We start from the raw sequence: 27,990 nt of genomic DNA on the forward strand, positions 1-27,990 counted from the left end.
AGGAGGCATCGATGGTGTAGGTGGGTGCCACCCCTTACTCTGGAATATTCAGGGTATGGTGAGTGGCGATGTTGTTTTTCAGGCCAAGTATGTTTATAGAGAGGTTAATAAGGCCGTAGATTGGGTGGCTTCATACGTGGCCGACTACTCTGTGGGGGTCTTGTGGGTTGGAAAAAGGGAGCTGTCTAGAGCACTCCAAAATTTACTATTTTTTGACTTTTTTAGATGCATCCATACTAGATATGTATGAGCCAATCATTCTAGAAAAAAATAATTAAATTAAAAAAAATAAAAGATAGGAAATAGGGAATGAAGAAGAGATAGTTTGGTCACTCCGAAGAGGCTGAAAACCTCCAAAAGCCCTTACTAATTAATTGCTTCCATTCTTGACCCTAGTGCAATACATATTTATATGTACCAATTACTTGTCCAACGAGAATAAGAGCATAACTCCTAGCCAAAATAGATATCGTAGCAGACTACTAAACTAATTTAAAAAACGTAAGCAAAACTAATAAACCTGAAAATAAGAAATCTAATCTTACAATCTATGGAATCCTATCATCTACTGGAACCAGAGCATGGCTGTGAAGATTGTGGTATTCCTGTAGCACTGCTGCCCACCTCCTGCATTGCACGGTGGTCGCCGCCGCCGGGGCATCGGTTCACCCCAATGGGGTGGAGGCGGCCCAAGTCAGGGCCCTCTTCGCCGCCTCTGCTCCGACCCAACTCAAATCGAGCGATTTCTGGTCATTTTTCCCAAAGCTAGATCGGATGCTTGGGTCCAAAGAAACGAGTCAGACCAGACCTAACCAACTTGGTTCATGACATGGCCCATTTGCAGGCCTAGCCAAAGAACAATGTCGGCCGATATCTCGGTTTCGGATCCCCGCTGAGATGACCGATATCTGGGTCACTAAAATCGCTCGTCCGGAGACTCGAAGGCCGCAAAGCCGGGTCTCGACAGGCTCCCCGCCCGTTCTCCATAGAAGCGAGAGGCAGCCGGAGCTAGGGTTTCGAGGAAGATAGCGGCCATGGATAGCGCCCTCGCGAGCGCCGCCTCCATCGCGGATCAGAAGCAAAAGATCGAACAGTACAAGCTCATTCTCGCCTCCGTCCTCTCCTCCGCTCCCACCGACGTCTCTCAGGCCAAGCGCTTCATCGATCACAGTATCATTCTCTCTCAGTCTTCCTAGATCAGGGTTTTGCTCTCATTCTCTTCTTCTCCGTGGTTCTGATCGATTTCTTTCCTTATTTGTTGCGTGGTAGTGATCTCGGACGTCGTTCCTCTGGTGGTATCCAGGCAGTTGCTTCAGACTTTCGCGCAGGAACTGGGAAATCTGGAGCCCGACACCCAGAAGGCGATTGCACATTATGCCCTAGCTCAGATCCAACCCAGGGCTGTCTCTTTCGAAGAACAGGTCTTTCCTTTTAATCTCATTATTCGTTTCCCTGATATTTTTCGTTAATTCCGTGCTCTAGAAAGCCAGGGCACTCTGGAAGGGGTAAAATTGGTGACTAAAATGAGATTGGTAACCTCGTGTTCGGTATTAGGCATCATGGTGAAATTCTCGTGAAACATGGATTTTTTGCCTTGCAACTTCTCCTCTCTATCCATTTATATTTTGTCTTTTATTTAGAACCCATGTTTCTTGATCATATTTTTCTGACTTAATTATTCATTCTATTTTTCTATTTCTTCTTCACTCTTGGCCTAAGAGGGCTGTTGCTCACCACATTCCTATCATATCAAAGTATAATTCTTATTATTATCTATCAGCTCATCCAATTACTTATTTGTTGATATTGCATTCAAGGTACTTAATGCTGTCTAATGGGATTTCAAGATGCCCTTTTCCTCTTTTTTCTTGGGTTTTCTCATGTCATCTTTTCTGTTCCTGTCGACAATTGCTTCAATTGAAACTATACTAATTCAATATCTGAGCTTATTTTACTTATCTGGGAAATGGTCGATAGTCACCCCAGTAGGTTTGAATTAGTTAAGCAACATAGCCAAGAATATTTCATGGTTGTCGGTAGAGGTGGCAATGAGTTGGGCCAATGTGGGTTTATGTCAGGATTGCCTTGTTCGCTATTGGCACAAGCTTGAGCAAAACCCATTGGTCTATAAGTGCATAAGAACATCCTAAATCTCTTGGCAATATATTGAACTCTCGATCCAGCTTGAATCCTCCTACTTGAGGAAAAAGGGTAATCAAATGAGCTGCGCTGACAAATATCGACAATGTGTCATAAGAAGAAAATAAAAAAATAATTCAGAATCAAGTGCTTAATCCTTAAAACAAATAAGAAATACTTATTTAAGCTCGCTTTGATTCGACCAATGCTCTGATTGTTTTTTCCGAGGTTGTAACAAAAAATTGAGAATAAAGACGGAAGAAGAACAAAAAAGAAGCAAATTGTTATCGTGAAGGCATTTCAAGTGTAAATTAAATTGAATTCCATGTCTTAACTTCTTGACTATCAAAGTTTTCAAATTGTACTATGCTGCAGAATCTTTCCTTCTCTTTTAAGTGTGATATGTGGCTAATATGTGTTGAGATACAATAAAAATAGCCAAGTAAATGTGCTAATTATGTAGCTAATATCTGCTGAAGTTAGGATGTGTGATGGCGGACCACTGCAGGGGAAAGAGAGAAAGAGGAAGAAGACGGGAAGGAGTAGGAAGAAGAGGTTATAGAGACGCAGGAAGAAGAGAAGAGGAGGAAGAAGAGAAGAAGAAGAAGAAGGCTAGGGTTTTGCTTATTCAATCATTCAATTCCTAATTCATGAGTGGAGTGGCCCTTATATAGGTCTTACATCATGAATTGACCAAGTCAAACAATTAACAACTAACCAAACTTGGACCCTTCTATTAATTGACTAAGTCAATTAATTGATTACATACCAAATTAAACCTTACTAACATTAGACCATTAAACTAATTGATCACACCCAAAATTGGACCTTTATAATTAGGTCTTACATTGATCAATTGATCTAATCACTTGACCCCACAGCTAACCTAATTGACTTGACTAAAACAAAAGCAACTAACCAAACTGACTCGACCAATAACAAAAGCAACTAACCAAATTGACTCGACCAAAAAGCAACTAATTGACTCCATCATCTGAATGAGGGGCACTGATGTCCCCATCAATGTGGGACTGAAATTTATATGTTGACATTTATTTTTTTTAGGACATTTGAACCAGCACAAGTGATGAGTCATTCCCTTGTGTCAAGTCTAACTTGAATAAAACTTAGGCCATTTGTTACAAATGCACCTCAATAGCAATCTTTTCCTGTTCCATACCATGAAATACCAAACCCACATTGTCAAAATTTCTGACCTTGAACCTCAACCCAATCCAAATGGACACCCCAACTACTGCAATCCTCTCCATCAAGTATGTTATCTACGCAAGCTCCGCATGCTTATTCTCTTTTGATCCCACATTCTCTTGCCTAGCCTCTACAAGTAGGGTAGCAATCGGTTCAGTTCGGATGGAGGATAAGTCAAAAACCTTTCAATCTGAACCCTGTTTATCAAACGGGTCAAAAATCCTGATTCAAACCCGACTCTTTCATTAAACAGGTAATCCTAGCTGAACTACAACATGTTGAATTAAGCTAAACGGGTTAAGCATTGCCACCCCTATCTACAAGAAATGACTTGTGCAAGAACTCACTTGCAGAGGAACTAATGTATTATATATCTTACAGTTGTCAATTGAATTAGTTGGTGAGAAATTGAAGTTGCCACCCCTTTCCAAGGGATATCAGACCACTCCACCACCATGCGCATTAGCTACTCCTGACAACTCTTTGACAATTAGAATTTTGTGCTTAGCTAGGGCCAAAGACAACCATATATGCCTAGTAGATGTACTGTCAATCGTGCAGGCCAATCGACATATGATTTGTTGGAATGGAAGAACCAATATGCAGGATGTCATCTTCCATTAGTAGGCCAATGATCGATCAGAGGTTCATCTCTTAAAAGGAAGTTATGCAGATATGATGGAAAACAATAATTTAGAAGTGTGTTATTTTTTATTTATATAAATAAATGTAGAAAGAAGTTGTGATATCAGTTCTCTGAGCACATGGTTGCTCAGAGCATTATGTGATACTCCACACATCAAATTATTGAATCATGATGCTATTTTCATTATGTGTAAGTTTGCACTTGTACAACAAAATAACTAATTCAAACATAATATTTAACAAAGGTGATCTATTTTACAAAATTAAGAACAATTGGTTTGGCTGATTATTCATTGTATATTGAGACCCTTACATACATAAATGTGCATATGTAAGACATGTATGTGTCTATGTGTCAGCTTGATTAAATGTTAACATGTTGGATTATTTGGGATACTAACACTTGACACTGATGTCATGTGTTCATGTAACATTGTGTGAATTTCTGAGTTGTCTAGAATTTTTTTAATACTAGCTTTAATTGTTATTCTTGATCTTTTAAGTATTTAACAACTCTGAAATATGTCAATCATGAAATTAGATAGAATGATAAGTCAATAATTACTTGGGAAAACTGATGACATTTTGCATTTGCATGAAGTACCAAAATATGGAGAATATCCCACAACATTTAGTTTAAACACGGTTGTAGTGGGCTGTATAAACACTGGATTACTATTCTCTTGCATAAAGTTAATCTTTATAGTTATCGACCCTAAAATCCCGCATCTTTTTCTATCCAAAAACATTCTAGTCTTCTGGATGGCATTGAAATTAAAGTAGCTTGAATGTGTGACGGAGAACTGCAAATAATGGAGTTAATTCATGCGTTATAATAATCTTGCTCATGTGTCCTAAATTGCAAAAACTTATGCACTTGAAATAATCTCAGGTGGTAGTCATCAGAGAGAAACTAGCCGAACTGTATGAATCTGAACAACAATGGTCAAAAGCAGCACAAATGCTTAGCGGAATTGATCTAGATTCAGGAATAAGGTGGGTAGTTTGCTTATTCAGTTCTGTTGCCTGTGTAACATGTGGACTTGGAATATATATTGTGAGGAAGTTCATTTAATTGAGATTATTCTCTCAGAATGGTTGATGACACATACAAGCTGTCCAAGTGTGTCCAAATTGCTCGTCTTTATCTTGAGGTTTGTCTGTTACATACTTCTACATGATTTTAAATGAATATTGCTGGACAATACAAATTTGCACTACCAGTATATTTTCTTTGATTTGTCAGGATGATGATGCCGTAAATGCAGAGGCTTTTATCAATAAAGCTTCTTTTTTGGTTAGCAGTAGTAAGCATGAGGTCCTAAATTTACAATACAAGGTGAAAACAATTACCCTGAGAGAAGCTAGGGTCCATTTATGTGAAATGCCAGATTGTACATGCAGTTTTTGATGTTTATATTTTGTCATATTTTTAAAAGGTTTGTTATGCAAGGATATTAGATTTAAAGAGAAAGTTTCTGGAAGCTGCACTGCGTTATTATCAGATTTCTCAGATTGAGAAGCGTCAAATTGGTGATGAGTAAGTTTATTAAATGTTGCTTGTAGATACCATTAAATACTGCTTTTAATTTGAAAATTTTTCATTTTATCATTAAAATATTTAAATTCTTTCCCTAAAATGTAATAATTTAATGACTATTTATTTTATTTTTTCAAAAGAATTTGTTACAATTTTTTTCTAAAAATTTCGATTTCAGCTACCATCACCATCTTATATGTGTGCTTCTGTTCTCTTGCTCTATTAAACTTTTTATAGTTATTTAGGTCTCTGATACTTCTCATCATCTTCAGAAAACTTTGTGAAAACTTCATAAGCTGTGAAGATTAGATGCAAACTTTATGACCATGCACATTTACACGGATGTTTGAGATTATATCTATGGATTTCTTGATATGAACTTGCATCAATATGTTTTAAATTTTATTAAGCCTTGGCCAATTGTTCTGTGAACAAGGCTGTACTAGGTAGATATCTTTAACCCTATTTTTTTGGTTCATTCACATGTACTAGAGTTCACTGTTGGTAACTTCCATGCTTCTGTTCGTATTTCTTCAAGCAGCTGAGCATTATAAGCTCATAGGGAAATCATTTTATTAATGCTTATGCATTTATATGTTACAAATTTTCGAATCTCAGGGAAATTGACGAGGATGCACTGGAACAAGCTCTCAGTGCTGCTGTGACCTGCACAATATTGGCTGCTGCTGGTCCCCAACGCTCTCGTGTTCTTGCTACCTTGTACAAGGTATTAATGCTACCCTCATGTGGGACTAGAATGATCTTTATACATGCAGTTTAAAGATCTTACCAGTGGCAAATTAATCTGCTTTTAGTGACTAAACCGATTGCTTGAAGTTAAAAGATTACTTCTACAAATTCTTATTTTCTATAGCAAATCACATTGACTTTTGGTGTTTCCGAATGTGGTATTCGAATGTGGTCCCCTGACCGTGTTGGATTTTCTATATGCAGCAATTATATATGGTTATGCGGCATATCGGCCAAAGTTTTAAAGCTTTCGGGCAAACGAAATCGAGGGAGACCAATAGGACATATATATTTTTTTTGTGGAAGAATAATGATATATTGCAATGCAATATCTGTAGGAAAGCATATGAATGCAGTGAAAGAGGTTGGCCTTGGACAGGAGCCTTTAGTTTGGTCTTGTGGGGCCTGAAGAAAAGGCCTCAAAAGATAAATAATGGGCCATTCTATGCTGTCATGACATACATATTTCCTGAACATTGAAAGAGGCTTTTTTCCTTTTTTCATTTCACTTGATAGATTTTAGGAGAACCGCTGAACAAAAACAAGAATATACTGTTTCTTTCTTTCAGAATGTTGGAGTTACTGATTTTGTTGCAAATATTACATATTTTTTCTTTCCTTTTACTAAGTCCATCCTCAAAGGACTCAAACTTTTAGCAGGACCTGGCCTTCTTTAGTTATTAAAGGGGAATAACTGCTTGTAGGGAGAATATGGTGGTTTTTTTCATAGAAAAAGAGAAGAGAAAGTGGCCAGGTTAGGCAGTTCTCCTGTCCCTGCTTATTTAGTTTATTCCATCTCTCTTCTCCTCTTTCTTACTTTCTCTCTTTTCATTTCCTGGTTCTTTTTTCTTCTCTCGATTTCTTTTCCCATTTCCATTTGACTCAATTGCTCGCTGTTGCTACCAACTCTAGGTAGTTAGATGAACCCATGTCTGATTGAAATATCTGTCAGAAGAACATCTTTGCAGAGGCATAATGCCTATATGTAGTCTCTGCCACCTAGAGACTACTGTATACCCATGTAAAACACATCTTTCCCTCTAGTTTGCTTAGATCTTTTCACTACATGGAACCACCATGTTTGAACTTGACTTCATGGGCACTCATGGTGACTTGGTTTCACCACTTCCTCCTTTCTTTTTGGTTTTTCGCATTTTTTGTTGTTGTTGCTGTTGTTGTGTTGAGGGAAGGGCATCGACAGGAATTTTGTGATAGAATTTGGGGTGGTATTCATTTGATTCCTCGACAATTTGGACTGCATGGAAGACTTCCACTCTTTAGCATGAAATTTTTTTCCTCAATTCACTGTTCATTGTTTCTTCAGATATCAACAAAATTTGGAAGCTTCCTTTTTTAAGTTTGCATATCCTCCACTAATGGGACATGGGTCAATTACTGAATGTTAACTGGTTAAGTTTCCTAATGGGATCTGTAAGGTGCCAGTGGGTATGAGAACTGGCAATTGCTAATTTTGATCTTTGTCCAGGGTTTTGGTTATCGAGATAAATGCTATTGTCATTCTCTTTTGGTGGCTTGAGTCTTCTTCTTTTTGAATACATTTTATATCAAGGCTGATCCCAAAATTTCAAATGGGCTAGTTCTTTATGTGATGAAGCACTTGAAATGGCAGTTGTTAATTTTGATCTTTATATGGGGTACATAAGGTGCCAGTGGGCATGAGAAATGACGATCGTTAATTTTGATCTTTGTCTGGGGCTTTGATTATGGCGATTAATGCTGATGTCATTCTCTTCTGGAGGCTTGAGTCTTCTTCTTTTTGAATGTATTTCATGTCAAGAGTTCCATATCAAAATTCAGATGGGTTAATTCTTTGTTAAGCAACTGAAACTGCCTTTGTTTGACATTTACTTTCCTCTGGCAAGTTTGTAACACAGTTCAAGGAATCAGATGCTTTTGCTTAAGACTAATTCTGATCTGTTATTATTCTTTACCATTCCGTGCAGTCTTGAGTATGTGGGTTGATGACATTCTGCATAAGTTATTGATATGTTGAATGACTATAATATTATTTGACATGCTATATTCTTTATATTTAGGTTATGAATATGAATTGAGGTTTCTCAGAACTTGAAGCTGAAATAAATGTTTGAGTGTTAGCTGGAACCCGATCTAAGGTTGGGGTGGGTGTTTTGGGATTTAGGCTGAAAGTAACTTATGGGCCAAATATTATGTAATGTAGGTTGATTATTTTATCTTTTTGCATTTCTTCATTTCTTTAAATGTCGGGAAGCATTTCTTTCAGCTAAATGCATATTTTGTTGCAAATTTTTAGTACATTTGGTAGCACTATAATGTTACACCCCAGAGAGTCTTAACAGGGTTAGAGGCTTCTATTATCATGTTAGAATGCTAATGATGTAACATACAATGAACATGGCTTTCTTTCAGCTAGATACATATTTTGTTGCAAATTTAGTACATTTGGTAGCACTATAAAGTTACACTCCAAAGAGTCTTAACAGGGTTAGAGGCTTCTATTATCATGTTAGAATGCGAATGATGTAACAAACTATGAACATGGCCTTTGATTATTTTGTTTTAAAAAATCTCTTTTTAACATAAAACTAAGAAAAAATACGTTGACAGACTTTAAGCAAGATGATACTTTTTGACATGATTTGTAATTTGCTATCTTGATTGATTTATTTTTCTTCACTTTTTTAATTTTATTCATACTTGTAATTGAAATTTTTGATTTTTTTGAATAATTTTCAACCTGAACCACCTGCCAAAACTGAAACTCGTATAGTCTTGCTGATGCTGAAACTGACGCAAAGTTTCCAATTAACTTTTTGTTTTTTTTTCCTCCTTAATGATTCATTTTCATTAGTATTACATTTCAATCCTGGTCATCAACCTTCAACTTTCAACTTTCTTATTTGGACTCAGGAAACACCTGTTTTAGCGGTGTTCACTTCTCTTATATGAGCATATTATATTTATTAAATATTTATTGGAAAAAAAGAATACAATCTACATCTTCTAACACTATAGTAAATGATAATTAAAGATAGCCTCATCTGGATAACGGCTGGCAAAATGCATTTTGAAGTTTGGAGCATGTTAGGAACCCATAAAATAATATTTATACATGAAGTCATTCTGCAGCCTTTTATATCGATGCTTGCCTGTGAATTTTAAGCGCTAAACTCCAATCTGTATTATGTATTTATGCTGTGTCTGAAACTGCTCACCTTGTGAAAGTTGTCATGAACTGGCATATATTATTTGCAAGCTTCCGACATGCATATGCTTTCTCTATTCTCAAAATATTCAGATCGCTGAAAATTGATGTTGTGTTTTATCTTTTATTATTAGGATGAAAGGTGCTCAAAGTTGAAGATTTACCCAATATTACAGAAGGTATTCATTTCAAACCCTTTTTTTCAAATTTGAGGCCTTCCATGTGGCAAGATGACTTACATTTTTGCAGTTCTTCAGTTTCTTAGACGAGGTTTGATCATATGAGTGCTTTCAGGTCTATCTTGAAAGAATTTTGAGAAAACCAGAGATTGATGCATTTGCTGAGGAATTGAAACCACACCAGGTAACCATGCCCTGCCTTCTTGATTTTTCATTTCTTGCTCTCTGGTGTATCCTTGATAGTCTAAAGTCTAAACCATATTAACTTTTATCCATTTCTTTTCAAACAGAAAGCTCTTTTACCAGATAATTTCACTGTGCTGGATCGTGCGATGATTGAGCATAATCTCCTGAGTGCAAGCAAGCTCTATACAAACATAAGGTTGGAGGAAAACATAAAATTACTTCCAATTTCCCTTATACTGAACCAGTTATAATTCATAATTAATTAGATATTTTTTCGCACTGAAACAGCTTTGAAGAACTAGGAACCTTATTGGGTATTCCTCCTCAAAAGGTACACACTTGACTGATTTAATCCTGATTACATGACTTTCCATGCAGAGTAGTGGTATTGGAGAGCTGTTGATTGACTATATGCTCATCTTTGTATTTTAGATTATTCTTGTCTGTACTGTGACTATATGATAGTTTTTCATGTGAGCCACTTCGCATATAATTATATGCCATTGTTCATGCATTTTGCAAAACATGTCATTTTTTTCCTATTTTTGCTATTACTCTTCTTCTGTAAATAACTTGTCTTTTAATTGCTGTGTATTTGTTTGATGTTATAATAGTTTTGTACCTATGTCTAAATATGATACAGCATAACAAGTGGGTCTTCTATATTTTTTTAGTTGTCCAAGAGGTTGATGGGTCTGAAGTCATATAAAATATGATACAGCATAATCCATAGTCTCCTATATTCTTTTAGTTGCCAAGAGACTGAAGTCATATAAAAAGGTATTCTTATAGTACATACACCTAGGTTTCCAGTCGGTGAAGTGGTTCTGCAAAAGATTAGTACTCTGGTTCTAGTCTAACCTAACTGGTCTTAGATGTTGTATGCTTTTCAGATCAGTTGCCATCTGAGATTCTCTCGTTGTACAACCAATCAATAGACAAATTTTGCACCTGAAAACTTGAGAAATTTTAACTGAATTGTGGTCTGTCAGCTAATTACTTCAGTCTACTGCAAAGAATTTTGCAGTTTTCTGGACGTGTAATGAGCTTAAAGGCTATTGTAGAGTCACCTGAAAATCACACTAAAGGGACTAATTCAATATGGAGGAAAGCTTGACTCATATTCTTAGCCTTCTGCAATTATTCATGATCGAAACATCTCTAACTACTTTGATCAGCACATTTACAGTCTTGTAAATAATGGATTTTTATGCTGCCCTCTTCAAACCCTTAGAGATTTAGTTCATGTTTAATTCATAATATGTTTTGGGCAATTGGCTCTATAAACTGGCCTCATTGATCTCATGCTAACCTTTGTTGCTGTTTCAAAACTACTTGTGCCAAAAAATGTGTGATTGACTGAACTATTTCGGTCGTTATATTCATTCCAAAAATTTCCCTATTTCTTGTTGTCTGAATGAGTCACCACTAATTTGTAGTTTTCAACTTTCTCTTGCCTATTCCACCCTTCTGCTCGAAAAAAAACTTGCTTTTGCCCAGCTCATCCTTCTGAAGCCAACAAAATAAACCATAAAGTATTGACCTTTTGATCCCTACATAAGGAAAAGTTATCAATCCCTAAACATCTTGTAAAACATATAAATTGAACTAAGATGAGATTTATCCTTTTTATCCCCCATTTGGCCAGCACTTGAGATACTTGTCCAGATAAATGCTATTTTTTTTTATTGGACATGTTAAACTTTTGACCTGACTATGCATGAATGTTTATTAATATGAAATTATGGAAAGTAGACAAAATATAATATACATGATATAACAATATGTAATTCGTGATGCATGAATGGGGATATCAGAGAATATTTCTCTTCCTACTTTCTGTTAGGGAAAATAATGAATTCAAAATTAAAAAATAGTAACATATATACTGCTTAAAACATATTTATATAATTTTGGCACAAATTAAATAGGTTCCGTGCTTTTCACTTTGAGGTTTGAAACCTAATTCAGCGCTCCTCAGTCTTTCATTCAGAGTTGAAGTAATATGTGTTATGTGGACAAAACATAATACAGTGGGAGCTGATATAGGATCATCAAGATACGAGTCGTATGTTGTTTACATGATGAAGCAATTCCCACAAAAGGAAGACAAACCACTGTGTGATTTTAATCATCCATGTAGGTGGCAACTATGAAGGAACCAAGTATTGAATAAGAAAAGGTAGATCGGATGTGCTAAAGCTCACATCGTGTTGATTTGAGAAGGAGTTCTTGTCTTGATGATCCTGATGACACTTATGAGTCATGTATATGCATAGTGAGCAAGTTATGATTCATTGCTTATTTATGTGAACAAAATAGAAATGGGCATACGTATTTAAATTCCAAATTGGCATTTTTAATCAAAAAAAAATCACATAAGAGGAACTTTTGTATTTTTTAATGTCCGTTCACAACTATATGTGGAATTGTTAATAAAACATGCCTTTGATCACTTCTTGCTGTTTCTCCACACCTTTTTCTTCATGTTTTATACCAAGAAAAAATATTATGAATTCTGTGATAGAAAGGGAAGTTTATCAGTATCCTAATTCTCAAATATGCCTCCATTCTTCTAAGCTTTCTATGAAAACTGTTTAGAAATCCAAGCAATCTGCCTTATATAAAGGGCGTGTGCTGACAAATTTGTCCAATTTATGAAATTGAGCAACATATTAATACATAGTTGGTATCAAGTCACCAAATTAGCAAAAATATGCAAAGATAGGTTATCAATGAAGAATGGCACAAAATCTAGATTTGACCAAGTGATTCATTGTTTAAAGTTGGGTCAGTCCCAAACAATGTTCGCCGAACCGGTACCGAGACCCGTCGGTACCGGTTCGAACTGAGTCGAACCGTCCGTCCGATTCCGGCAGGTTCCGGCCTCTGACTCGGTCGGAGACCGGGTCGGCTCGGTTCGGGCTGAACTGGCCGGTTCAGTTCGATTCAGCTTTTCTTAGTCCCAAATACTGAATTCGGCCGACATCGGCCTAGTAAGTTGGGTTTACTTGATAAATGATCGGTATGAGTTAGTCATAATGACTTATGGCTTAGCAGCATGTGATTTTGAACCATTAAAGGAATCATTTGGGTTCACTGTATTTGTGAATGTATTTGGCTGATTATCTTCCCTAAAGTACCTTCCACATGAGAAGTTTGACTTTGGGAATGACTGACATTTTGTCCTGGAATAGTTGATCCAACATTTATGCTGTTGGAATCTGGTTGATCGTCTCCATCATTTTTTTTGCAGCCAGAAGAATTATTTTGTTAATGGTGTACCCACTATTTTCTCAAAGAAAAACTAAAAATTTTGGGCAACTTTTTCACAGGAAGTAAATTGGGAGAAATCATATCCCTTATAGTGGCACAAATCATGCATTTGAAGAAAGCCTTTTCTGCTCCCAAAGGGGAAAATCGTAGGTTTTCTTAAAATGCCTCAGCTACCTTACTACTTATTCATCTGTCATGCCATGGTAACCAAAGTACTGTTATTGTCTTCCACAAGTCTGATATTTTTTGGTTTTCACAAGGGCTTCCTAGAGAGGTCTTATCCCTACCATGCTGGCCTTTTTTTAGGTGTAGAAGCAATATCTTAGGCCAGTAATGCACGACATTTCCTGTTCGTTCTCTGACTCTTCTGCCAGAGGAAATGATTATCTCAATCTGATTTATGGTTTATCAGAAAGTCAGCAATTGGCTAGAGCATGGATAGGCACAGAATCCTGTGTTTAATGCTAGAAAAGCTTTCTCAATCAAAGGACAGATTGGATGGGGTATATCCACTAATGTTATTTCTGATTTACTCAATAAGCAGCAAAAGAAAAAGCAAACAACATACTTTACCCCAAATGTGGAACTCACAATGTCGGTCTTCGTCTGCCCCTCTAGTCTTCAGGAAACAAAAGATGATTCTCTTGTATCTATGATGATCTTCTTATTAAAGGCCATGACAGATTAAGAAAGATTCACTTTTTGCATAGAGATATGGTACTGGTTCTAGACAGCATTCCTCAAATTAAAAATCAGATATAACTTAAACAAATAGTTTTGTTTTCCTTGTCCAAGGAAAATTGTTAAACATGGTGTTCCTTTGGTGGTTTACTCGGAGGGAAAGGTCCAAGATTTTATAGTTGGATGTCCTTCCTTGAAGGGTGATGGAAATTTTGTATCTCAAATGTCTCATCATTCTGAAGTTGTCAGGGAACTAAGCTCATTATTATTCGGATTACTGTTTAGTTCGAGTATGCAGTAATTGGGGAATAATGACTCTGACTATTTTTTCTTTTGAATTGAAAGTTAAACAACTATTTATTTATTAGATGGATGTGGTTATATAAGTACGAAAAGAACAACTGTAAATTCCTGAAAATGGCTGATCTACATTCTTGAATATGTCTAGTTATGTACTTGAAGGGTACTACTGCCCTAGATATACTAGGAAGAATGCATCTGCACAAAAGAATCCATAATGTAAGTCTAAGGAGAAAGGTATCTCTCTGACTCCTTTACTGAGTTCCCAGATTATGTGTTTTGTTGTTTCCAATCAGATTAAACTGTCGCCCTGTGAAAACCATAATAGATGAAGTAGTTTTTCTGTGGCTAAATTTAGTTGGCTCACACTCTTCCATCTGCTTGGAAGTTTAGGTTGATGAGTTGATTTCAGAGTTTATACCTCTACAGTAGCCACAGATAGTTTTTGTTAAGAAACTAGTATTTGAAGCTGTTTCCTGTAACAAGATGCCTTGTTTGTTTTTTATAGATGTAACTATGAATGAGGTGCTGAACCAAGAGTGAATTTCAGCCTCACCTTATGGTTAAGCTAGAAGCAAGAAAAGCTGGAAAAGCCTATAGGAAGCCAGTGCTTGCTTTTGCATGTGGAAGCTAGAAATGAGTGACCAAATAGATATGGTCTCTTTTTTTACATCCATGCATGTGAGCGGACAAGTGGATGTTCATTTACATTTTCTATGAAGCCAATTGTTTCTTTTGAGCTTGTTTATTTGGAAGAAGGCCTGTTATTGTTTCTTGTAATGCTGTAGAAATTTTCGCTTAATTTTTCGATGCTAAATCTTTTTGCTTGGCATCGTATAGTGAGCCAATTTAATGCCATTTTGATATGTAATTTCGTATTCTGATGCTTCTCTGCTTTTCTCTTGTGATCCTTTGTATATTCTGAAGTTTCAATTATTGCCATCGTCTCCTTGTACTATGGACCCATTTAGAACATATATTAATATTTTTAATTATCTCTGACATACTTTAGCTTCATGATTTTGGCAGGCTGAAAAAATAGCCTCACGGATGATCTATGAGGATAGAATGAGGGGATCAATCGATCAGGTATAATTCTTCGTTCATGTTTCTGTCATTTGACAGGAAATGCAGCAACTTTTCCATTGAGTGCCCAAGATCTGGAGTTCAATCAACTTTTGGGGATGCTTCCTTATTCAAATATAAAAATAGAATAGCATAAAAGAGCAATAGAGGAAGAAAACAGTGTCAGTGACTACAAGAAGTATCCTGATGACAATAGACTAGTAAGCACAAGAGGTAGTCATACGGACACAAATGGAAGTAGCTACCCGTACTGGTCTGGCAATGATAAACAAATGACAAACTGGTAAACCATACAACATGCTGTAAGCAGTACAGAACAGCCAGGAGCTATTTCTGGCACACCCATGAGAGGTGCCATTACTTCAAAAATAAGCTAAACTACATGCTAGGATGTTTACAGTTAATTCACTTAATTATTGGTTAAAATAGACATTTTGAACGATAATTATGAGGAATGCAACTTTATCATTTTATACGGTAATCATGTTAAAATTTGCAGCTCTCTTAAAATTTGTGTTTAGGTCTTTCATTCTCAGGTCTGCTTATCAAATATTTACTTAATACTCTTTGAACTTCAGGCAATTTGAAATTCGTTATTACTTATAAATAGTTACTCTAAACAACAATCTACTTACTGATAGTGATGAATGCAACTTTATCATTTTTCAAAGCAATTATTTTAAACATGGTCTGTTGTGCCGGTATCGGGCACTGTACCGGTTGTTCGGCGGCGCGAGTTGGTCCGGGCCCGCACTGTGCCGTGCCGGGCCTGTACCAACACAGGAGAGGGCGAACGCAAACCACGGGAGGGAGGAAGAGAGAGAGAGAGAAGGGGGAGAGAGGGAGGGAGAAAGGTGGAGGCCGTGGAGAGCCGGTGCTGGTGCAGGATGCGGAGGCCGAAACAGGGGTCCGACCGCGACCTCCACCTCCTACACCAGCGCTGGCCTCTGCCGGCCTCCCTCCCTCCCCCGCTCGCTCTATCTTTTCTTCTCTTTCCTTCTCCTTCTCCCTCTCCGGCGACGGCATCTTTGTTTCTTTGCCGGAACTGTTCTGGTCCACTGTCGGTACGGCTCGAGATGCCCAAACTGGTCGGTTCGGGATAGTTCTACCTACCGTGATTTTAATGTTTGCTGCTCTTGTAAGATATGTTTAGGTCTTTTAGTAAAAAAAAAGTGTGTTTATCAAATATTTATCGATATTGCTGGAACTTAAGTCAATTTGTTATTGGTTTAGGTGCTCTCGCATTTGTGATCTAATTCAATTGTTTATTCACTTCTGGTGATTGTGGGGAAAACCGCATACAAACCTGTAGTATTTGCATGATGAAACAATTCTGCAGATGGATGCTTAACTAGTTTTAGTAGGGGTGGTGTCAACTATCAGTTAGATCATCTTGAGTTTCATATTACTTGAATATATGATTTTTTTGGGATCCCAAGCAACACCATATCTTATGGATGCTTTTTTTTGACTATCTATTATGGTGCCTCTTTTTTTCCTTTGCATGCACACGGCACACTTACTTACCATGGTGTATGGCAGCCATGGGGCATGGTATGCATCACATGGGGCATGGTATGCATCGTATGGCACTATAATTTGGAAATGAACTTAAATTGTTGGTCATATGTCATCAATTAGAGCACAGAGGAGCTTTATTAGAAAAAAGGACCTGCTAGTATCGTCTATGATTATTGCATGCAAATGATACTCATTATAAGTTTTATGGGGAGCTATTTATCTTCAACAATCAAATGATGCACAAATGTGCTTCCAGTGCCTGGCAACCATTTGGCATGTAATGCATAATGTGGCACTCTACAGTTTAGACCAGAACTTAAATTCTTGGTCATATGTTGGTTCAGGAGAGTTTTATTGGACAATGAAGACCAGCTAGAGTTGTTTTGTGATTATTGCTGACAAATAATACAAATGTTATGAGGGGCTATCTATCTTTAACAACAAAAAAGGGGGGCAACCAAGCAATAAACTAGTTGCATTTGCATTCATAGGTGTACATGTAAATATAGGTTAAGCTGGATGTGGTAGAAACTTGGAAGAATACTTGTGAAATGCCTCAGGGCAAATCGAACAGGTATCGAACAGGTATCATTTCACTAAGTGCTATCAGGCAGATATCTTGAGGGGGTTGGTACTGGTGAATGATGTCATGGTACAGGTGGTGTAAAAAGAGTAGGGAAGTTTAGAGGACCAGGCTGAAAATGATGCAAGAGTGTGCAAAGATGGAATCTTTACATATCAAAATGGTGTTTTACACCACAATCTGGTATGGTTTAAAATAAAGAGATCTCTTATTGTTTTCATATGGATTTTGACTGGACCGGTATATTATCATAGTTTCTTTTTTCCTAAGATTTTGTGATTCCATGTTTCTTTTTCTACCTTGCAAATATTTAGTTGCATATTGCTTATTTCAGGTTGAAGCTGTCATACATTTTGAAGATGACACTGAAGAATTACAACAGTGGGATCAGCAGGTGAGTCTGGTTAATTGCAGGTGCTACCAACTGTAACATGCCTTTGCAATATTGTGGTGCATATTCAACAGAACACACCCTTTCTTTCATTCCTTAAATTTGCACACTTTAGATTGTTGGGGAAAAGAACCTTTGGACAATTATCCTAATGATGCATATAAAAGCTGCTATATTTCCCAATTTTTCAATTCCCAAAGCATCCCTAATTAGATTTCTCCTGAGTCTTTGAAAAAAGATTCTAACATTGCTGAACTCTTGAGAAGGGAAGTAAAGTGGGAAAGGATTTCCATGTTCCGTGCTTAATAAGAGTCCCACATCCTCCAAAATCCAAATTCATAGTGATTTGTTGGTGATAGCATGATTTAAATTTTTCTAGTCTAATAACATGATGCGTCAAATAAATATTAAACAATTTGATAAATTATATTAGCTAACCCATGTTGAAATCTTTTTTAAAGTTAATCGAATAGCTAAAATCATTAGTAATGGTCAAGTTCATTTGCACATGGTAGTATAACTAGTTGTAATAGTAACCTCATTGGGCTACTTTCATCAAGAACTGTCTTTCTCCCATGATTTTTTGTTACTCTACCTAAACTACTTTCTTAAGGTACATATCTATACCTGTATAAAGAATTGGTGATGTGTCATTGAGGACAAGCTATTGATATATTAGAATTAATCATCCTTTAAGTTTATCCTTATATAATTTTCCATAACTTGCAGATTGTGGGGCTATGTCAAGCACTGAATGATATTCTTGATGGTATGGCAAGTAAGGGCATATCAATTCCTATCTGAGTGTCTGCCTTTGTTAAAGGATCTGTCGGGTTAGATAGATGGATGTCCTTGATATATATGTACATTTAGGCATCCATGTGCAGTGGCCTCTTTTAGAGGAATATTGTTTTTCTTTGCTTCTCGATTTTTCTTTTTCCAAAGCTGTACAGAGGTGGTTCGGATTTGTTTTGCTTCAAACACTTTCGTTCGCCATGGACCCCCAAAATATAGTTGATTATATTGGAATATTGCATGTTGATGGTATGTATTTTGGTATCAAGATTTAATGTTTCATTATGCGATAGATCGCCAAGAATTTATACCATTTGATTGCTTGGATAATGTATTTAATGATTAATTACTCTTATCAGTTTGATGTATCTTTACACAATCTATCATACAAGATCCCTTATATATGATCTCCATGCTTGCATTTAGGTTGTTGGCTTGTTTAGCCAACCTGTCTGTTGAATCAGCACATGAACATGTATGTTTGGGATCAAAAATTTCGACCTGAGCCTAGAACCATTTATGTTGGATTGGTGGAAGATTCGTCAGCATCACCAGCTTTAGATAGATGTTGCCTTAAAACAATCTTGCTCATGTGAAAGGATATGGTATGCCGAGGGGAAGTGGGATGGCTGGAACTGATTGTCTCGTCTAATCTCGGTCCTTCTCCACAGAGGAGGCATTTTCCATCCGTGATATGCAAATTTGTGCGAGTAGTGTCTTTAAACAAGCAGCAGCTATGGGTCACTGATATATATATATATATATATATATATATATATATGCATATATTTTTCTTAAATATTAGAATTTGTATGAATATTTTTTTTAAAATTGATATTTGTACATATACCCTCATCACTTGTTTTGTATTTTTTTTTTGGTATATGTATTCATGCCATTTGACTTCGTTAAGAAGTTAACAGTTTAAAATTGAAATAATGGAAAATACTATTAACAGATAAACATGCAAAAAGAAATATTTATAATGTATGTATGCAAATAACAATTTTGGAGGGCATTTATGTAATTTCATATATAAAAATTTTAAATTTTTGCATAAATACCTTTTTAAATACTGAAATTTGTATGAGTGTTCTTCAAATTAATATTTATGTGTATGTCCTCACAAAATATTATTTTTGTATGAATATTTTTGACACAGTGACTCAACAACGTAATTATCCAAAATCATATTTATTTAAATTAAAAATTAATAAAAATTATGAAAATACTTTTGATTTCTGAAGTGGGCGACAGGTTAATAGGTCTCATTGTACATTAATATAATGAAGGGTTGTTTAAGTTGGAGACTGGAATCGAGAGAATGGTTATGATTCCAAGCGGAGAAGTGAAGAGGGTCAAGAGAGATAGTGGTTCAAGAAGCTTGGAATTGCAATGTCTCGCCATTTCCTACCTTTGGAAACTATTACAAGTTGCATGCTACAGGAAACTCTGTAAATCTGGAATAAGGAAGTGGTTAGAAATATATTTGAAAAGATGGAGCAGGTTGAAGAATGAATCATTGCAGTGCAAGAGAAGAAATCGGTGGTTGGGGAACTCGATGCTGAAGACTTATAGTCTTCGCTGCGAAATTTCTGAATTTCATAATTTAACTATACATCGGTGTTAGAAAAATGAAGGAAGACAGTAGGAAAACAGAGGAGAAGAGAAAGTTAGAAGAGATTCTATTTTCTTCATTTCAATTCGTACATATCCCAGGAGTATTTATACATGTCCATGGCAGATTAGTGGGTAACTAATCTAGGTATTAAGCAGTATGAAAAACTAATAGAATGTAACTAATCTTGCTGAGCATAACCAGAAATAGTTGCAGTTTCAGTAAAAGTTTTAGACAACTGTTATGAAATGTTATGGATGTTATTCTGGTTATGAAACATGGTGAAAAAACTGTTAAAAGTTTCACGTGTTCCTGTTATAATGTTGTGGAGCTGGAAGAGTTGGATCAAGTCGATGAAGTTTTAGCTTTGAGATTGGATTTTCGGCTTTGAAGTGTCAAGCCAATGGTGCTGCTATAGAGGAGTTGCAGCTTGGAGTTGCATCCGGACTGATGGTGTTGTAGATTTGAGACTCCCCCTTAAGATGGGCACGTATGTTTAATGCGTCCATCTTGGATAACAGAAAATAGAATGTAGTAGCAGATAAAGCTTTGGTAAATATATCTGCAAATTGGAATTTTGAAGCAATGTAGATTGGTTTAAGGACACCAGCCAACACCTTTTTCCTGACAAAGTGACAGTCCAGCTCTATGTGCTTAGTCCTCTCATGAAAAATCGGATTTTTAGTGAGATGTAGTACTGCCAGATTATCACAACATAGGAGTGCATGCTGTGGATGGTTTGTTTTAAAATCTTTCAACAAGGTAATCAACCAAACAATCTCACAACTCGTATGAGCTAATGCTCTATTCTCTGCTTCTGCAGAAGATCGAGAAACAGTGGCCTGTTTCTTGGATTTCCAGCTAACCAGAGAATCTCCAATAAAAATGTAGAAATCAATGACTGATCTTCTAGTTTCTGGACATGCTGTTTAGTTTGAATCACTATAGGCCTTAAGGTGCAGAGGAGATTGAGAAGAGAAGAAAATACCTTGACCTATGGATTCCTTTAGATATTTCAGAATTCTGTGAGCTGCAAGTAGATGAATTTGTGTTGGCTTGTTCATGAATTGGCTCAGAATATTGACAGCATATGTTATGTCTGGTCTGGTGATTGTCAAATAGATGAGTCTCCCAATCAATCTTCTAAAGTTTGTGAGGATGATAGTGTTATTTCGATGATTAACACAACAATTGAGGGAATATCAAATTAATAATATAGCTTAACTTGATACACCACTAATGAATACCACACTCTTGATACATTGAAAGAATGAGATCAAGACGACTCCCAATGATTAACAACGAGATAAAAATGTTAGAGAGCTTTTAAATCTAATTCAGCAAAGTTTCAAATGAAATATACTCTTAAGGGCAAAATAGTAATTTTCATTGTTAAGGGTATGGAGTTCTACCGTGGCATACACTCAAAATTACTTGAAATATGTTCCATTAATTATATGAATCAGCCTAACCTTAAGATGCAGGAAATTGCGAGTTGAGTTGACCTCAGAAGAAGTGGAGTCGACTCTGGCACATCCTTGGAAAAATGGCTCAGATGAACAGTAAGTGGAGCCGACCCCAAGTTTCCTTGAGTCGACCCCAAGAGAGGAGCCGACCCCAAGTTTCCATGAGCCGACCCCAACTCGAAGCGTCCAAGAAAACAACTCTCTGGATTTTATTGAGAAGGTCGACCCCAAGTTTCCTTGAGCCGACCCCCGATGGAGCCGACCCCAGGAAGACTTGAGCCGACCCTAGGATAAGTGTTCAAAAACCATATCTCTGGAATCCCTGAGAAGGTCGACCCCAATAGAACTTGAGTCGACCCCACTGTAGCACGGGTTGACCCGAGTGAAAATGCCGAAAAAATAAGGTTTCTGTGGTTTCTGAGAAGGCCGACCCCACTGTAGCAGGGGTCGACCCTAGAGAAGGTTGAGTCGACCCCTGAGAAGGTTGAGTCGACCCCAAGGCTGATGAACAGTAACTTGAGTCGACCCCAGGAAAGATTGGGTCGACCCCAGCACGGGAAGGAGCATAACGGCTAGTTCTGCAGAAGTACTTTTTGAGCTTCCAATGGCTAGAAACGGCTAGTATTTCAAATCTAACGAATGTGGAATGACCAATAGAGGTTGGAAGGTATTTAAGAGATACTATTCATCAGAGGAAAAAAATCCTTTTGCAAGAAATCAATAGAGCATTCAAGTTAAAGCAAGCCCTAGCATTCTTCATCAAGTTGCTTCATTCAAATCCCAAAAGAAGGTGGTTGAGCAATCTGAAAGTGCATTCAACAGCTCCACCAACCCATTGTGAAGTGAAGTAACCTGAGCAAAGAAGAGAAGAGCATCCCAAAGCGATAACTATCTCTCATCTCTTCTTTGAGTTCATATTTGTTATATTTGCTCATTTAGGAGCTTCAAACTTCTTTCTTTTTTAAATCTCTTGTAAGGTTGATTGGTGAGCCCATAAAACCAACGGTGTAGGTTGTTGGTGAGCCTGCAAAACCAACATAGGTTTTTGGTGATCCCGAAAAACCAAAGTGTAAATATTTTTGGATTATGAGCCCGGAAAACAATCCAACTGTAATCTGCGGAATTATAGTGAATTTCCAAGGGGACGCTTGGGGAGTGGATATAGGTGCTTAGGAGAGTACCGAACCACTATATTTTCTATGTGTTTGCCTTGAGTGTCTTACTAACTTCACTACACGTACTTAATTAGTATTAACTAAATTACTCATTCATCTATCAAATGATTAAGGGATTAAAAATTTAGAAAACCCAATTCACCCCCCCTCCTGGTTTGTCACCTTGGGCAACAGTTTGTAACATCAACTAGTAAATCTTTGGATGAGTGTGATAACTTGTGATTGGGTTCTATTGGAGTTGTGACTGGTTTGTTGCCGAGAAGCCCAGCCTCTTCAAGGATTTCAAGAGTGTATTTCCTTTGGTATAAATGAATACCCGCAGCTGATCTTGCCATCTCTAGTCCCAAAAAATATTTCAGAACTCCTAAATCCTTGATCTTGAATTGAGAGTTTAACTATGCTTTGATATAGTCAATAGCTGTCAAGTTATTGCTGCCCACAATGATATCATATACATAAACTATAAGAGCTATAAAACCATGCTCATCACTTCTTGTGAATAAAGAATAATCAGATTTGGACTGTTAAAAACCAATGGTAGTGAGAGAAGAGGAGAATTTTGAATACCATTGCTGAGAGGCTTGCTTGAGGCCATAGATAGATTTATGTAATATGTATACTGATTTTCTATTGGATGACTCCCCCTTAATTTGAAAATCCGAAGGTAATTTTATATATATTTCCTCATCTAGATCACCATAAAGAAATACATTGTGGACATCCAATTGACATAAATGCCATTTGTATATTGCTGCTAAAGCAAGGAATACCCTAATGGTTGTGAGTTTGGCTATGGGGCTGAAGGTTTCATGGTAATCAAAGCCTTCCTTTTGTGTATAACCTTTAGCTACCAATCTTGCTTTATATCTCTCAATTGTCCCATCTGAATTTAACTTAGTTTTGTAGACATATTTGCAACCTACTGCTGTTTTTCCTGGAGGTAAAGCAGTGATGGTCCATATTCCATTGGCCTCTAGAGCATCTATTTCAACCCTCATTGCATCTCTCCAATGCTGAGAGACTACAACTTCATTATAGGTTGTAGGTTCTTTGGCTAAAGTTAGAGAGAGTGTGTAGGCTTTGTGAGATGGAGAAAGATGGTCATAGGATAAGTGCTTATGTAGAGGGTGGATAGTGGAATGAGAATTTGGTTGTTCAATTGGTGTAGTAGTGACTAATTTGCAGTGATAATTCTATAAATAGTTTGGTGGATGTTTGACCCTGTTAGACCTCCTAAGAGGGATCATAGAAACATTAGGGTTATGGGACTCATTAAGGAAGGGTAACTCAGTTGGCACGGCTGAGTCTGGACATGCAGAAGGTGACACAGCTGAGTTGTACATGCTGAAGGTGGCACAGCTAAATCTGCACATGCAGGGGAAGAACTAGGTGCTGGAGAGTGAGGTAAAGGGTTGGTGGTTTCTGTCTGAGGAGTGGGATAGGTTGATAAATGAGTATCTGGTAAAGCTGGAGGTAGAACTAGATCTGATGAAGGTGGAGAAAATGCAAGGACTTTTGTGTTAGAATTCTGAAAATGAAATGTGGATCCATGGAAGATGACATCCCTGGAAATGAAACATGACTGATTTTCCAAGTCATGAACTTTGTAGCCTTTAACCTCTGCTGGATACCCAAGAAAAATGCATTTCCTGGCTCGAGGATCAAACTTGGTTCGATTATGCTTGAGAGTGGAAACAAAGCATAAACACTCAAAAACTCTTAAATGAGTGTAAGAAGGAGTGGAAGAAAAAAGAGCTTTATAAAGTGACTTGTTGAGAATGGGAGTGGGTGTTCTATTGATCAAATAAGTGCCTGTTAGGACAGCATCTCCCCAAAACTTGATTGGAGGAGGTGCTTGAAAAAGAAGAGCTCTAGCAACATTGAGGAGGTGTTGATGTTTTCTTTCAATAATTTCATTTTGTTGTGGAGTATAAACACAAGTTTTTCGGTGTATAATCCCATTGAAATTATAAAATTCAGATATCTGAAATTCTACACTATTATCAATTCTGACTTGTTTTACTTTGGCATTAAATTGGGTTTGGACCATACAAATGAAAGATTGCAAGAGAGATTTTATTTCAGATTTATGTTTTATGAGGTACACCCAAGTTATCCGGCTACAATCATCAACAATGGTTAAGAAGTAATGATGACCTTGAATGGATGCTTGAGAATTGGGACCCCATATATCACAATATATCAAAACAAAGGGAGAAGAAGCAACATACATGCTCATATGAAATGACTTCCTTTTTTGTTTAGCTAAATGGCAAACGGTGCATTGCATTTGTTTGTTACACCTTACATCAGGATCATGAGATTGAATCAGATTCAATCTCTGGTTGGATAAATGTCCTAATCTAAAATGCCAAAGATCAAAGGAAGGCAGGAAGGTGAAGTATTCTCGGCAGGAAGAGGGTGGTTGTCAGCCGAACTTGGAAGAAGAAAGTAGAAGACATTATGAACTCTAGCAAGTCCAATCGTCATCCATGAAGAGAGGTCCTGTATGAAACAAAATTTATCCAAAAATATAAGGCAGGAAAAAGAGCTGTGAGTGAGTTTGCTGATAGAAAGGAGGTTAAAAGTGAAGGAAGGCACACATAAGATATCAGTAAGCATTAAGAATTCTAAAATTTTGATAGTGCCAATGTGAGTCACCCTTGCTTTGGTTTCATTAGGTAGCTGAACATGTGCTTGAGTTTCACATGTTATGGAGGGAAGAAATGAAGTGGAGCAGACCATGTAGTCAGTTGCCCCTGTGTCTATTATCCATGAAGTAAGTTGCATGTTAGATGATGCAGAATTCTGATGATCGGCAGAAAAGATGGAGTGAATAGCAGAGGTTTTAGAAAGATTTATACCTGCCATATTAGAATGATGCTGAATGCTTGTTGTGTTGGTGGGTGTAGTCGAGTTGGAAAGTAGTGGCTTGGATGTTTGTGAGTGGCTTGGATGTTTGTGAGTCACTTGGATTGAGCTGATGAGACGTCTGAACATTGAGAGAGCAATGAGCTGTGGAACTTGAGCTTGGGTGAGAGGCAACCTAGATGGATTTATCAATTCTTTCTCTTGGCCTTGAGAGAACACTTGGTTTGCTGAATATTTGTTCTGGAAAACACCATTAGAATTACCAGGTTTGGTCTTGGTGAATTTGAAATTGGTGAGAATCCTATCAACCTGTAACATTTTTCTTTAGTGTGCCCAGATTTTTCACAATAATATATGATTTCAGCCTTATCTTTTCTTTTAGTATGGATTGCAGCAAGTGCAGAAGATTCAGTATTGGGCAGCATTAAGGTGCGTGTTTGCCTTTATCTTTCCTCTTGTAAAACCAGTGAAAAGGTTTTATCCAAAGAAGACATGGGACTCATGAGAATAATCTGTCCTCGAATGCTATCATACGAGTCATTTAATCCCATTAAAAACTTGAGTACATAATCTTTCTACTGAGCTTCACTAATGGTTCCCACCATATTGCAAATGCAATGTCCACAAGAATAGGAGGGCAATGGTCTATAATTGCGTAGTTCTTCCTAAACATCATTAAGTTGAGTGAAGTAATCACTTACAGATTGTGTTCCTTGCACAATTGAGCTGAGTTGATGTTGAAGATGATAAACATTATCCGGTTGAGCAAACCGAGCCTTGAGCTTCTCCCATACTTTTTTTGCGGAACTGATGTAGCGAACATTTGATGCAATCTCCTTTGAAATGGAGTTAAGAATCTAGGAAAGAATCAGGTTGTTGCATCTCAATCAGGGTATGTAAAGGGAGCTGGTTAAATCTGGAGTAGGAATGGTTCCATCAAGGAATCCCAGCTTATTCTTAATGGAAATGGCTAGTGTGAATGATCGATTCCATGATAGGTAATTAGAACCAGTCAAGGGAGGAGTAACCACCACATTGTTAGCATTATCACTATGATGAATGAAGAAAGGACTGTTGGGATCTTCTGAGGGAGAAGGTACGTAAGTTGATGAGTAAGATGGAGAAACAGGGGCTGAAGATTCACCATCAACTATTGAAAAATGTCCTCGAATCAAAAAGATAGTGGATTCAATTGACAAACTTTCAATGAAGGAAAGAAGGAGAGGCTCAACGAAGAAAAGAAGGAGAGGTTTGTTCATATAAAAACCCCATGATTTGAGCTTAGGAAACTATGCTCTGATACCATGTTAGAAAGATGAAGGAAGACAACAAGAAAATGGGGAAGAAGAGAAAGTTGGAAGAGATTCTATATTCTTCACTTCAATTCATACAGATCCCAGGGGTATTTATACATGTCCATGGCAGATTAGTGGGTAACTAATCTAAGTATTAAGCACTATTAAAAACTAATAGAATGTAACTAATCTTGCTGAGCATAACCGAAAACAGTTACAGTTTCCGAAACAATTTTAGACAAATGTTATGAAACGTTATGGCTGTTATTCTGGTTATGAAACATGGTGAAAAAACTTTTGAAGTTTCATGTGTTCCCATTATACTGCTGTGGAGCTGGAGGAGTTGGATCAAGCTGAAGTTTCAGCTTTGAGATTGGAGTTTCAGCTTTGAAGCGTCAAGCCAATGGTGCTGCTATAGAGGAGTTGCAGTTTGGAGTTGCATCTAGACTGATGGTGTTGTAGTTTTGAGAAGCAGGAGATATTTTAGAAGTAGAAATCAAAAATATTATAGTGGCTTCACAAAGAAGACCATCATACAAGATATTTCCACAAATCTACAATCATCGGATGTGTCAAAACCAAATCTCATTCCTCAAAAATTCTAATGGTGAAACATTAGATAGTAACTCAGAAATCATAACTCAGAAATCATAAATGAGCTTTCGATCATTGCAAGGACTAGTCGATGATTCCAACCCCGTCTCCCTAACTTGCCTCCACCTGGCTCATCTGGCTATCAATGTTTAGCAAGTTTGTGTGCCATGTGACACAATGAGATTGAAGCAGCTTTAAGATCTTTGAATTCCGACAAAGCATTAGGCCTTGACAGATTTCCACCCAGATTTTTGGAAGCTTATTGATCAAATATGAGCAAAAATGTTAATGTGTTATACGAGTTTTTTTTGTGCCACAGCTATACTTTTTTTGCTAAAGCAAGGCCTCAACTATGCTTAAGGCGTCGTTTAGGATTGCTTTTGGGAGTGACCAACCAAAAGCACCTTTTGGAGCCCAAAAAAATACCCCTAGGCGACATATGAATGCTAGATAAAAACAACTTTCTAGTCTTTCCAGAAGCTAAC

At 37.1% G+C, this 27,990-nt stretch overlaps 1 protein-coding gene across 1 annotated transcript; it reads left to right on the forward strand.

Annotated features, from left to right (window-relative positions):
• The first annotated feature begins 907 nt into the window (after positions 1-907).
• On the forward strand, positions 908-18,738 carry LOC103697672 (COP9 signalosome complex subunit 4). The gene is made up of 14 exons (XM_008779578.6): positions 908-1,170; positions 1,270-1,421; positions 4,886-4,989; positions 5,087-5,147; positions 5,240-5,332; positions 5,433-5,533; positions 6,152-6,260; positions 9,623-9,667; positions 9,783-9,851; positions 9,958-10,049; positions 10,142-10,184; positions 15,140-15,199; positions 17,635-17,694; positions 18,421-18,738. The coding sequence occupies exons 1-14, from the start codon at positions 1,035-1,037 to the stop codon at positions 18,493-18,495; spliced, it is 1,200 nt and encodes a 399-aa protein (XP_008777800.1). The 5' UTR covers positions 908-1,034; the 3' UTR covers positions 18,496-18,738.
• The last annotated feature ends 9,252 nt before the right edge of the window (positions 18,739-27,990 follow it).

The sequence above is a fragment of the Phoenix dactylifera genome, chromosome 7 (assembly GCF_051530095.1).
Source record: "Phoenix dactylifera cultivar Ajwa chromosome 7, Ajwa_hap1_PhDact_Kaust_v1.1, whole genome shotgun sequence".
Classification (NCBI taxonomy): domain Eukaryota; kingdom Viridiplantae; phylum Streptophyta; class Magnoliopsida; order Arecales; family Arecaceae; genus Phoenix; species Phoenix dactylifera.